The sequence below is a fragment of the Bipolaris sorokiniana genome, assembly GCF_000338995.1.
Source record: "Bipolaris sorokiniana ND90Pr unplaced genomic scaffold COCSAscaffold_5, whole genome shotgun sequence".
Taxonomy (NCBI): domain Eukaryota; kingdom Fungi; phylum Ascomycota; class Dothideomycetes; order Pleosporales; family Pleosporaceae; genus Bipolaris; species Bipolaris sorokiniana.
This window is the reverse complement of record NW_006911899.1, coordinates 2,060,934-2,072,650: the sequence shown is the minus strand read 5'-3', so window position 1 is coordinate 2,072,650 and position 11,717 is coordinate 2,060,934. Positions and strand designations below refer to the sequence as shown.

The following is an 11,717-nucleotide window of genomic DNA, read 5'->3' as shown; positions in this document are numbered from 1 at the left end:
GCAACGGAAAACCCGGTAGGGCCGGGAACTAGCTAATGAGAGCGCAAGGTTCGCAGTCATCCCCGCGAGATGCTGGATCTCATTGGCTCATTCCGGCTCACCAGGTTTTCCGGCACACAGGGAAGGATGTTACCGTCGAAAGTCTGAATTTTCAAAAGGGCTTCTGATCTTTGTCTCCCTCTCAAGATCCACTACCCTTACTAGCTACAATAAGACAAGTGAGCAATATGTTTGTAGGATATGATACTGAGATAACTACGCTTAGAATAAGATAGAAGACTGTAAATCGACGCACCGTCCTGCAAGGGAGAAATCCCTCTGAGCCGGAACCGGCCAGTTGGCTCACCTAAATCATAGTCTCTGCCCAGAATTCGCTAGCCGATTTGCCGGTTCCGGCACACAGGGGTTTCCCTCATGTTGGGATGCACGTCACCGTACTTCTACTCGAGCCTTCATGTATAACTTTCCCGATAGAAGCAAAGTAAGTATCTATATAAGGCAGATTTGGTTTCTTCCAAGACCCATTATACCGTGCGTTAACTCAAGGGCTTCTGTTATTTTGGAGGTATAAGTAGTATTGTAAGTTGGGGCAGCATCCGAGCATCCTTCGTAGGAGTAACAATTTTTTAGCATTTATTTCATACAGCTATGGCGAGAACGGAGCCTGTTCAGATAACAGTAGTCGGTTCTGGTACAATCGGCCTTTCTTTTGCCGCTTTCTATACCGTCTCGCACCGTTACTACACGATCACGATCTATAATACTCGACGCAAGCCCGACTCGTACACCAACTCTAAGTTATTGGCATTGCTACCTTTAGACCACCCAACACCTGCAATCAGGTACGCGAGTACACTTCAAGAAGCCGTTCAAAATGCCTCCATAATTCAAGAATGTGGCCCAGAAAATCTGCTTTTCAAGCAGAGCCTATGGTCCGAAATCGAGCGCTTTGCTCCACAAGATGCATTACTATGGAGCAGTACATCCGGCATTCCTGCTTCTCTACAATCTCAGAGAATGCAAGATAAATCGAGGTTGTTAGTTGTGCACCCATATAACCCACCGCACATTATGCCTCTTCTTGAGCTCGTCCCTTCGGCGGAAACATGTGAAGATGTAATTCAACGCACGAAACAGTTCTGGGTAGAAAACGGACGAGTACCAGTACATATCAAAAGGGAGATAACAGGATTTGTCGCGAATCGGCTTGCCTTTGCTTTACTTCGTGAAGCAATTCATCTCGTTCATCAAGGAATTGTAAGTGTCGAGGAGGTCGACAACATTGTGGAGATGAGTATGGGCCCCAGATGGGCTGTTGCTGGGCCATTCAAGAGTTACCATGCTGGAGGTGGGGAAGGAGGATTAGAAGGATTCTTTAGGAATATTGGCGGGACGGTACAGGCATGTTGGGAGGATGGGGGAAGGATCAGTGTTGGTGGAGAGTGGGAAAAAATAGTCTTCGAGCAGGCGAAGGAGATATATGGGGTCATTGATATTGAGGAGAGGGATCGGATTACAAGTAAGGTACTGGAGGCCGTAAGAGGAGAATGCACAAGTCAAAGCAGCTGCTACGATTGTGGAAACATGTAATCGCAGAAGTACCATATAACTAACAGCATGCTTCCGCGCATTTGAATTCACGCCGAACTTTATGGTTTGATCTCTTCATCTCACTTCTCGTATATAGAGTGTTATTTCCTATCATTCACATACTCTTCCGTACAATCGCGTTGCGCCATTGTTCCGTCCTCATACCTTAAACCCCATCCCTTGTAACAATTGTGGAAAGAGTCTAGGAAAGATGCGTTGTAGTGGAGGGCCAGGATCTCCCAAGGCTTATCTCAAATTCACATCTGATGTTGTATGAATGAAAAGTATTGTGAAGTGTAACCTGATAGGAACAAGTTTAAATACAAAGGTATTAACTAGTTAACGTATGTCACTGTATGCCGAAAAACACGGTGTGCTAAAAATAACCAATCGGATAGCAAGGAGCGTAGAGAATTCCATGATCCTTGTGATCCAATTGGTTATTTTCGGCACACCGTGTTTTTCGGTACATAGGGACGGACGTTAGTCAGTGGGTAACCACATGACTAACTAAGTACATACTCTTATCATGTATTTCTTAATTGTATCGGCTGGAGCTCGGTTAAGGTGTCGGATCAGCATATGCGCCAAATTACCGACCGGACCACGCCGGCTTAGGTATGCAAACAGGAAGCATTCGGGCCATTACATAGTAATCTTTTGGCTGCACCCTAAAATCTCGCAACACCGTGCATATGTATAGCTGCAGGTGATCCGTCAACGCTGACAGACAATGCTGGCCTTCTCGGTTAGTTAGGGAGACGTTTGGAGGCGAGACGTTGTGGTGGTTAGCGCTATTTAGCTATAACGCGTGTCGTTGCACGCAGTGTTGACCTTTCACGAATCAAGGTATTCTTATCAGTAAACATCTGCTTTGGTTTTGTTCATCTGCTGTTGCCTAATTGTAGCATACAAGTCTGCGTACGTTGCGAAACTTCGATAGCACTGCTTATCCTTGATGTAAACAGAGCAGCGACATTGTTTATACGATAGGGTGTGAAAGTCCAGCACGTGCCAACTTTCATCACCTGTTACTTGAGTGGCTGTGTTCTCAATACCAGAAACTACTGCAATCCGTTGTCACCTTCTCTCGCTTTCATTTGCACTCCTCAAACGCCCAACTATGGACGTTACTACCAACGGCCCATCGGCACCTCGGCCTGCAGTAAGTGCTGAGGCAGAGAACGCTGCGCTGGCAACTCAAGTCCTCGAAATAGGAGCACAGAGAAAAGATGAGGCCGTTGAAACTAATGCGCACAATGACGATGTCTCTGTGGAGCCAAAGAAGGCACCCCAGGCTAACATCAGGAACTACTTCGTAAGTCGATGTTGCTACTTCTAAATTCGGTGCTGATACACATTATCTAGCGAGTGTTTTCTTTTGGAACTGCATTTGACTTTGCGCTTATTTCGTTGTGCTGCGTTACTTCAATAGGCTCAGGAGTTGCTTTCCCGCTGATGAACGTCGTTTTTGGTATGCTTTAATGATTTAAGCATCGTGGAAAGTGTCCGGTTGCTAACGTGAAACAGGCCAATTGGTGGGCTCGTTTACAAACTATTTTATTCCAGGCACAACAGTGACATCTCGACAGTTCCAAGCAGAAGTCAACGAACTCACAATTTATCTGGTGTACCTGTTTATCGCCAAGTTCTTCCTATCATACATCTCAATGGTAAGACATAAAGTCTTCACTAGTATATCCAGGCACTAACAATGGCAAAGCTCACGATTCGAATCAGCGGTCTCCGAATATCTTCTGCATTGCGACTAGCATACTTGCGAGCTTTGTTTGCGCAGCCAGTCAGCGTTATCGATACCATCAGCCCTGGAAAAGTGTCAACACGTATCACGACCTCATCCAACACGATTCAGCTCGCCATTTCACAGCACTTTGCTACGCTGTTCCAATCGCTCGCTTTCGTCATCGGAGCCTATGTCGTGGCATTCATCAAGAGTCCACTGCTTACGCTGGTTGCTTCTGCTTCGTTTCCATTCATCTTGCTGGTCTACGGTGCCCTAGTCCCACCATTCATGCGAATACACAAGATCACTGAGAATCACCATGATGATGCCTCCGCCATGGCATTTGAGGTATTCTCGTCTATCCGCATCGTTGTTGCGTTCGGTGCAGAGGCGAAGTTGTTAAGACAGCATGAGGACATGCTGGATAAGGCTGCCAAGAATGAACGAAGGGCAGTGCCTCTGATGGGTCTTATGATGTCGCCTATGATGGTTGGACAGTATGGCACTTTTGCTATTGCTTTCTGGTTTGGTATCAAGCGATATTCTGAAGGCAAAGAAGACAGCGTCGGGACTATTACCATAGTTCTATTTTCTGTCATGATGGCAGTGATGAACTTTGGCAGGGTCGTCTCTCCAATGATTGCCATCGCAAAGGCTTCGTCTGCTGCTGCCGAACTGTTCGCCACCATTGACGCACCAGTTCCCAATACTTCTGGACTGAAAGAGCCAGATATTGCTGCTGATTCCAACATCACATTCCATAATGTAGAGTTTTCCTATCCCAGCCGACCGGACGTTCCGATTCTCAAGGGCCTTGATCTCGTATTCGAAGCTGGCAAAGTCACCGCTATTGTTGGTCCATCTGGAAGTGGTGAGTATCATAGTTCAGTGTCTACTTCTGAAGCTTTATTGACATGCTATTGTGTTCTTCAGGAAAGTCTACTATTGTCAGTTTGGTGCAGCGCTGGTACGATCTTAGCGGTATGAAAATCTTAGCAGCGCCTAAACCCCAAATATTCACTTCGGCATCTGACACCGAAGCAAGTCATGAGAGGAATGTCAGAAGTAATAAGAGCGAGGAAGAGGAACCTGAGTTAGGACCAAATACATGCACGGGAAATATAAAGATTGGCAACACTGATCTAAGCCAAGTCGATCTCAAGTGGTGGCGATCTCAAATCGGTATCGTCCAACAAGAGCCCTTCCTCTTCAATGACACTATCTATAACAATGTCGCGTTCGGTCTGAGCGGCACAAGCTATGAAGACTTGCCTAAAGGAGAAAAGATGAGAATGGTGGAGGAGGCATGTCGGGAAGCCTACGCCGAAGAATTCATCACAAAGCTACCCGAAGGATACAATACTTTGGTAGGAGAAAGTGGCATCAAATTATCAGGCGGGCAACGACAGCGCATTTCCATCGCAAGGAGCATCATTAAACAGCCACCTGTGTTGATCCTGGACGAAGCAACAAGCGCCATCGACGTCAGGACTGAGCTTATTGTTCAGCAAGCACTCAGTCGCGCCTCTAAAGACAGGACAACTATTATCATTGCCCATCGCCTTTCTACCATCAGGAGAGCGGATAAGATTATTGTCTTGCGACAAGGAAGACTCATAGAGCAAGGCACACACGAAGAACTGTTGAAGGTTGATGCAGGCGTCTACTACGGCCTTGTCCTCGCACAAGATATTACTATGAAAGCCGAGCATGGTGACAACGACATGGTACTGAAAAATATCAAGAGTGCTCCTACCGAAGTTATGGAGGAGCTCACAGTGGACAGTCATTATGCCGAAACAATGAAATCAGAGTATAAGCGGCAGGGTCTTCTTCGTAGCTTTGGCCGGCTGATTTATGAGCAACGTCAGCACTCGATCCTCTACACTCTCGCTATCGTGGGCATTTTAGCAAGTGGCGCCGTCTACCCACTTCAAGCTTGGATCTTCGCCAGCGTTATCAATGTCTTCACACTCCCAATGACAGAACTTGTCAGCAAAGGTAACTTCTGGGCAGGCATGTTTGGTGTACTGGCAGCGAGTACTTTCTTATCTTACTTCTGCATGGGAGCGGCATGCCAACTTATTTCGATTACAGTCACGCTCAAGTACAGACAAGAGTATTTGAACAATCTTATCCGGAAACGCATTGCCTTCTTCGATGACCAAGGCCATAGTCCAGGGTCGCTCACAGCAAGCTTAAGTTCAGATACTACACAGATTCAGCAGTTAATGGCGACAGAAATGTCACTGGCACTCATTGCTCTTGTCAATCTCGTGGGCTGCATCATCATCTCATTCGTCTACGGCTGGAAACTTTCGCTCGTTGGTCTCTTTGCAGCTCTCCCGCTCGTTCTAGCTGCCGGCTACCTTCGCGTGCGTTTGGAGATGGAGTTTGAAAAAGCTAATGCCAAAGTGTTCGAAAACAGCAGCCAGTTCGCTGCCGAAGCTGTTGGCGCTTTTCGCACTGTACTCAGTCTTATTATGGAAGACATGGTTGGAAATCAGTATCGGGCACTGCTCGACGACCATGTTACAAAGGCTTTCTCACACGTAAAATACAGTACTATCGTCTTTGCAGCAAGTGAGAGTGTCGAGCTGGGTGTCATGGCCCTCACCTTTTGGTATGGTGGCACATTGCTTGCATCCCGCGAGTACGATAACGTCGATTTCTTCATCATCTACCAAGCTATTGTACAAGGCGCCATTGCGGCAGGCATGTTCTTCTCCTATGCTCCCAATATGGCTCAGGCGACTGCTTCTGCCAACCGCATCATTAGTATGCGTCCGTCAAGTACCTTAAGTTCGGCCCGTTACCAGCCGTTGCACCAAACGTCTGAAGGCGGGAGTATTGAGTTCCAGAACGTAAGTTTCACTTACAAGTCTCGAGAAGTGCCCGTGTTGTCGAACCTCAACCTGCAAGTCGCACCAGGCCAATTCGCCGCTCTCGTAGGTGCATCTGGGTGCGGCAAGTCAACTACAATCTCCCTACTGGAGCGCTTCTACGACGCATCAAATGGGCGTATTCTGTTCAATGGACAAGACATCACGTCTCTCGACCCATCAGAGTACCGGAAGCAGATCGGCCTGGTCAGCCAGGATCCTACTCTTTACCAAGGTACAATCCGTGAAAACATTGCCCTATCCGTCGACGCAGCAAGCGACGAGAATATCGAAAAAGCATGCCGCGACGCTCAGATCCACGAATTCATCATCTCTCTTCCTAACGGATACAATCAGCGTCTGGGTCCAAAAGGCATATCGTTATCCGGCGGGCAAAAACAACGTCTTTCGCTCGCCCGTGCTCTACTACGCAAGCCCAAACTTCTTCTCCTCGATGAAGCCACATCCTCGCTAGATTCTGAGTCTGAAAAGTTGGTCCAGGAAGCTATCGAGCGCACCGCCGTAGAAGGCAGCAAAACGGTCATTGCTGTGGCGCATCGCCTTGCTACGATTCAAAAGGCAGATGTCATCTTTGTGTTGGGGAGTGGCAAGGTGCTTGAGAGAGGCGATCATGAGAGTTTGTTGAAGAAGAGGGGAGTTTATTGGCAGATGGTGAGTTTTGGTCCTGATCCATTGATGATGTGTGCTGACTTTTGCCTAGTGCCAAGCTCAGGCGTTGGATGGTTGTTAGTACTTGTTGAGTTTTGCAAAGTTATATAACTACAGCGAAGGCAATACTACTTACTAGTTACATGGCGCTGACGCGTTAGAGTTTTTTTTTGCTCAACTTGATTTTCTTACGCAGTGTGGTGTATGACGATGGAAGCCGTTGTGGTTGTGATAATAGTAAACAAAACATCGGAGCTCTTTAATGTGATTATAAGCAAAAATGGTGTTCAGGCCGGAAATGGCGGCGATCAGAGCACAAATCCAAAACACTACTTACTCGGTTTTAACGATTCCTGTCGCACTCTATGGTGCGTGAGGAAAAATGTGAAGAGGATTGATCTATTATCATCTGCGTCGTCTCATCTGCTTATATAGAGACTATCGGCCAATCCACGGTCAATAAGTAACTATGTGGTATTATTAACAAAGTTCATGCCTCCAACAGATGCTCAGTTGCAACAATTCCATATGGAGAATTTCAAGAAATTGGCCGTGCGTTGCACGGCCTGCCCACCCCAAGGGAAATGCCCACCCCAAGGGCATCTGTACTTAAGCCCAGAAGTACCATGTATAGTCATGTGGTTACTCACTGACTAATAACGTTGTATTTAAACTTGCTTCTATCATGATACACAGGAGAACACACAATACATCTTACATCAAAAAACACGACAAACAGCGAGAAATCAATTTTTGGAATTATCATCACAAAGGACTGGAAATACACCCGCCAATGGCCGCAACGGTCTCTGCAGGCCATCGCGCGTCCCCCCGCGTCGGTTTGGCACCTGCAGAGCCGCTGTTGCGGCCCTGGCTCGCATAGACAGCAGAATTTGCGAGCAAGCTACTTAACATGACACGACCACCAAATACGGCGGCAGCCATCTAGCCACAACACAGCAACGCAAGACGCGATGACGGAGCCCAGACATCCCACCCAGCATCATAGTTACATCACGCACACCCAAAGTCATCGATGGGCTTCCTGGTTAGTCCATCACCGTCCGACAATGTCTGCAACATCCCGCATCGACGAGTCCTCGAGCTGAACGGCATCATCTCTCACGCGAACTACCTCGCAGACACCCAGAATGCTACCATTGGTGCCATTACATACTTACAGATCACCAGACAGCCTCGTCCACTGTCGCCCCACGTGTTGAAGGACTGGTCCCCCTTCGACACACCTGACAAGGTCTGAGGAGGTTCGCATGAGAGCTCTCATGCTTAGTAGGCTTGACGACACGCACGAGCGGAGCATCGCTCCTGTGAAGCTGCGTCATGACAAAATGCTGCTGCCGCTGTGTCCAGTGGCAGGTCACACCACAAGATACGGCCACATGGGAACCTAGTGGACGGCATCATAACACTTGAAGAACATCAGAGATTGGGGAACATACTTTGAGCCCTAGGGGTATTAGGGCAAGCTAGCACACACGACAGCTGAACGCTAGGAGGAGACTGAAGGTATTACAGACGCAAAGCATGAGGCAACTGTGCCTCTACGAGCCTTGAACAACGCTGCACACACGAGGCTTTGAGTACGGCATACACATGGAAACAGTTCGCAGAACACACACATAGGCAAAAGACGTCACTTCTAGAGACGAAATGTACATAGTCGTATATAGAAGCCAGACAATGGCAGGCCTCTGGGGACAGATGGCTCTTTTGAGAGTGAAGTGGGACGTTGTGGACTCACGTCCGCATCGCGTCGGCTGTCTGCCATGCCAGTCATCCGGGCATACTGGATGTGGTCAGTGCATGCAACAGTTCAGCCGATGCAACACCATCAGCCCCACCAAAATATCCACCCATTATTTTCAACGCGTGATATCTCCACCACCATGACAGCCCTCGCAAAAGCGATTGCAGCAATTGATTCGCAAGATGCAGAAGCTCCACTTTCATACCGCGCAGCTGCAAAAAAGTTTGGTGTTGAGCTTACAACATTAACGCGCCGGCACCAAAACAAAACACAGTCACTAGCAGCAGCTGCGCAAAAACGTCAATTACTCACTCCACTACAGGAATCTGAGCTAGTAAAATATATAGAAAAACTATCAGAACGTGGCCTACCACCTTCGCGAGCAATAGTAAAAAATTATGTGGCGGTTATTGCAGAATGGGAGCCCTCCAATAGCTGGGTTACTCGGTTTTTGAAGCGTCACAACGATGTGATATGCATCAGAAAAGCCACGGGTATCGACCGCGACCGTCATCGGGCTGATAATCCAGCCAACTACCAATCGTATTTCGATCTCATCTATGCTAAGCTCAATCAGTATTCGATTGCACCGCATAATATCTATAATATGGACGAGAAGGGCTTCTTACTTGGGCGTATTATGCCATCGAAAAGAATCTTTTCAAAGGAGCTTTGGGAGCAAAAGAAGATTCGCAAGACCCTCCAAGATGGGAGTAGGGATTGGATCACGATTGTTGGGTGTATCTGCGCAGATGGGAGCTCGGTGGATCCTACGATAATCTATGAGGGCACAGATGGCCTTCGCAATGAATGGCTGCGCGACCTTGAAGCTGGAAAACACCAGGTTTTTTGCTGTAATAGCCCATCAGGCTGGAGTAATAATGACCTCGCGCTGGCTTGGGTTGAACAGGTGTTCGATCGGCTCACAAAGGAGAAAGCAAAACGCGACTACAGGCTTCTTCTGCTCGACAGGCACGGCAGTCACCTGGCGCCTGCCTTCATCGATTACTGCGATGCCCACCGGTTACTACTCGCCGTGATACCTCCGCACTGCTCCCACCGTCTTCAACCGCTCGACGTTGCGTTGTTCAAGCCTCTCTCTCGACGAGAATACGGCGTAGAACTCGATGAGCTCTTACGCTGCAATCAAAGCTTGGGTAACTTGCGCAAAAATGACTTTTTACGGTTATCTTGCGCGGCTTTTACATCCGCATTCACCCCTAACAACATTTTAAGTAGTTTTGCTGCTACAGGAGTCCACCCGCGCGACGCCGACGCCGTACTTAAACGCCTCCCTCACTCAAGACCACAACACGATACGGATACAGAAGTTGGAGATGACGGTGATGGTGATATCTCCAGGCAGATGTCCAAATTACTTGACGCTGCAGTACCGGATACGTCGTCAGTTGCGGCAAAACGGGTGTCGCAGGCCCTCCATTCACTGCATGTCAACAACAAGCTTCTACACGTTGAATATGATCAGTTACGCGATGAGCTGGCATAAAAAACGCCCGAAGAAGCACAATAAGGTTTCAGATCTTCAACATCACCAAGAGTACCAGAGCTGAGCTGTGGTGTGGAGCCATAGGGCAGTGAGAGAAGCTAGACAGCGTGACGCCGTAAAACAACAAGACTGCGAGAATCGCGCTTGAGCTATCGCCTGTCGAAAACAGCTTGAAGCTGCTGCCAATTAGAACAGACGCGCGCTAGCTGCCTTAGCCAGCGCCGTGACAGTCATAAAGCTTTTGAAAAAGCCATTTTTTGGATTATCGATTTTTCTCTCCCCCCTCTGTAGTAAGCGGGCCACTCTCACTATACCACGCCTTTGCAACGATAACGCTCGATGTCTCAGCAACGCAACGCGCAAAAAGTCTATAGCGTCCCACGAACAACAATCCGGCGACAACGCACCGGAAAATGCCCTCGGAGCGACTAGGAGAAGAAGTGATTATTTAGTGCATAATAGTTGAGGCTGATTGATGGCTAAGTTGTAGGAGAGACGGCGTGCGAGAAGTGGCTAATAGACTGCTCCAGGGGCGTGGTGGAGAAGAGGTTGACAAGAATCGGAGAATGGGTTTATCTACCATAGTTCTAAGCTGCACACGCATTCAAACCGTGCACATGACTCTTAGTTAGCTAACTACAGATACTTAGCGTTTGTTAAGAACTAGTGTTATATGTGTTTCGTCTAGTCTATACAGCTCTACCGTGGTCCGCACTAAGGTAAGTTGGTCCCACATCAAAAGACTGTTCGTACGACTATCTAGAGAAGATTCGTAATGACGAGCTGTAATGGAAAGCTACAAATGAATCAATTTTAGCGATGTAGATTGGCTGAGCATTAATCTGGGTGAGAGAAGAACTTATAAGAGTTGTCTACGAGAGTATGCATGAGATTTGTCTATCATGATGTCCTCGTTGTTTCGACCGCTGCGATCCTGTTCATCCCTTAGATCGGTGCCTTTATAGGAGAATTCTGATGGCACGTTCATCCCTATCCTCACTGCCATCTTGTCCTTGGTGGGATGACCTATCCCGTGATCGCCACCCTGCAACAACTATCACCTTCTAGCATGGATAGCGATTGGCCCTGAACCGCTCAATCCTGCTCAAGGAGTCAATTCTTTGCGTTATCTGTGATAGTTGCAGTGAGGGTTTTTTTTTAAAGAAAACATTACCCGGCTGTAAAGCTACTAGAAAAAGAGATCCAGAACCTCTTTAGACTAGCAGAGGAGTCAGCCATCCAATTCGATAGCTCAAAAACTGAACTAGTTAACTGGACAAGATCTAGAAAAGATCAAAGTAGAGTTCTTACTCTGCCAAACTAGGAAATAGTACACTCCAAGGAGCTGGTTAGATGGCTAGGTCAACCTTTGATGGAGCTGAAAACCTCCAGCTTCTCCACACAGAAATCCCAACGTACATATACAAATCCATCCCAAGAAATCGATTACAACTAGTGCCAACTCGTGCAGCCCACGCGCTATAGAGCTAGAAGCTGGTAAAGTAGCTAATCTGAACACGTCTCACTCACGAAAACAAAAACACACAGACCATCTAG

General features: G+C 47.6%; 4 protein-coding genes across 4 annotated transcripts; all 4 read left to right on the top strand.

Moving 5' to 3' along the window:
- Nucleotides 1–483: 483 nt before the first annotated feature.
- Nucleotides 484–1,599, top strand: COCSADRAFT_35946 (uncharacterized protein). Its single transcript, XM_007700246.1, has 2 exons — nt 484–579; nt 631–1,599. The coding sequence occupies exon 2, from the start codon at nt 649–651 to the stop codon at nt 1,588–1,590; it is 942 nt and encodes a 313-aa protein (XP_007698436.1). The 5' UTR covers nt 484–579; nt 631–648; the 3' UTR covers nt 1,591–1,599.
- A 698-nt stretch (nt 1,600–2,297) lies between these two features.
- On the top strand, nt 2,298–7,242 carry COCSADRAFT_35945 (uncharacterized protein). The gene is made up of 6 exons (XM_007700245.1): nt 2,298–2,908; nt 2,959–3,064; nt 3,121–3,263; nt 3,314–4,205; nt 4,268–6,888; nt 6,938–7,242. The coding sequence occupies exons 1-6, from the start codon at nt 2,714–2,716 to the stop codon at nt 6,965–6,967; spliced, it is 3,987 nt and encodes a 1,328-aa protein (XP_007698435.1). The 5' UTR covers nt 2,298–2,713; the 3' UTR covers nt 6,968–7,242.
- Nucleotides 7,243–8,792: 1,550 nt separating this feature from the next.
- On the top strand, nt 8,793–9,008 carry COCSADRAFT_46085 (uncharacterized protein; the record flags this gene model as incomplete). The annotated part of the gene is made up of 1 exon (XM_007700259.1): nt 8,793–9,008. A coding segment is annotated over one exon (216 nt), but the record flags the coding sequence as incomplete, so codon positions are not given.
- Nucleotides 9,009–9,041: 33 nt separating this feature from the next.
- COCSADRAFT_61253 (uncharacterized protein) lies at nt 9,042–10,154 on the top strand (the record flags this gene model as incomplete). Its single annotated transcript, XM_007700270.1, has 2 exons — nt 9,042–9,932; nt 10,020–10,154. Coding segments are annotated over 2 exons (1,026 nt in total), but the record flags the coding sequence as incomplete, so codon positions are not given.
- Nucleotides 10,155–11,717: the final 1,563 nt, after the last annotated feature.

Excerpts from the sequence above, each read along its gene's own strand:
- COCSADRAFT_35946 (XM_007700246.1), top strand. The coding sequence starts at position 649 with ATGGCGAGAACGGAGCCTGTTCAGATAACAGTAGTCGGTTCTGGTACA.
- COCSADRAFT_35945 (XM_007700245.1), top strand. The coding sequence starts at position 2,714 with ATGGACGTTACTACCAACGGCCCATCGGCACCTCGGCCTGCAGTAAGT. Across the intron at positions 4,206-4,267 it reads TGTTGGTCCATCTGGAAGTG|GAAAGTCTACTATTGTCAGT; the intron begins GTGAGTATCATA and ends TGTGTTCTTCAG. Across the intron at positions 6,889-6,937 it reads GGGGAGTTTATTGGCAGATG|TGCCAAGCTCAGGCGTTGGA; the intron begins GTGAGTTTTGGT and ends ACTTTTGCCTAG.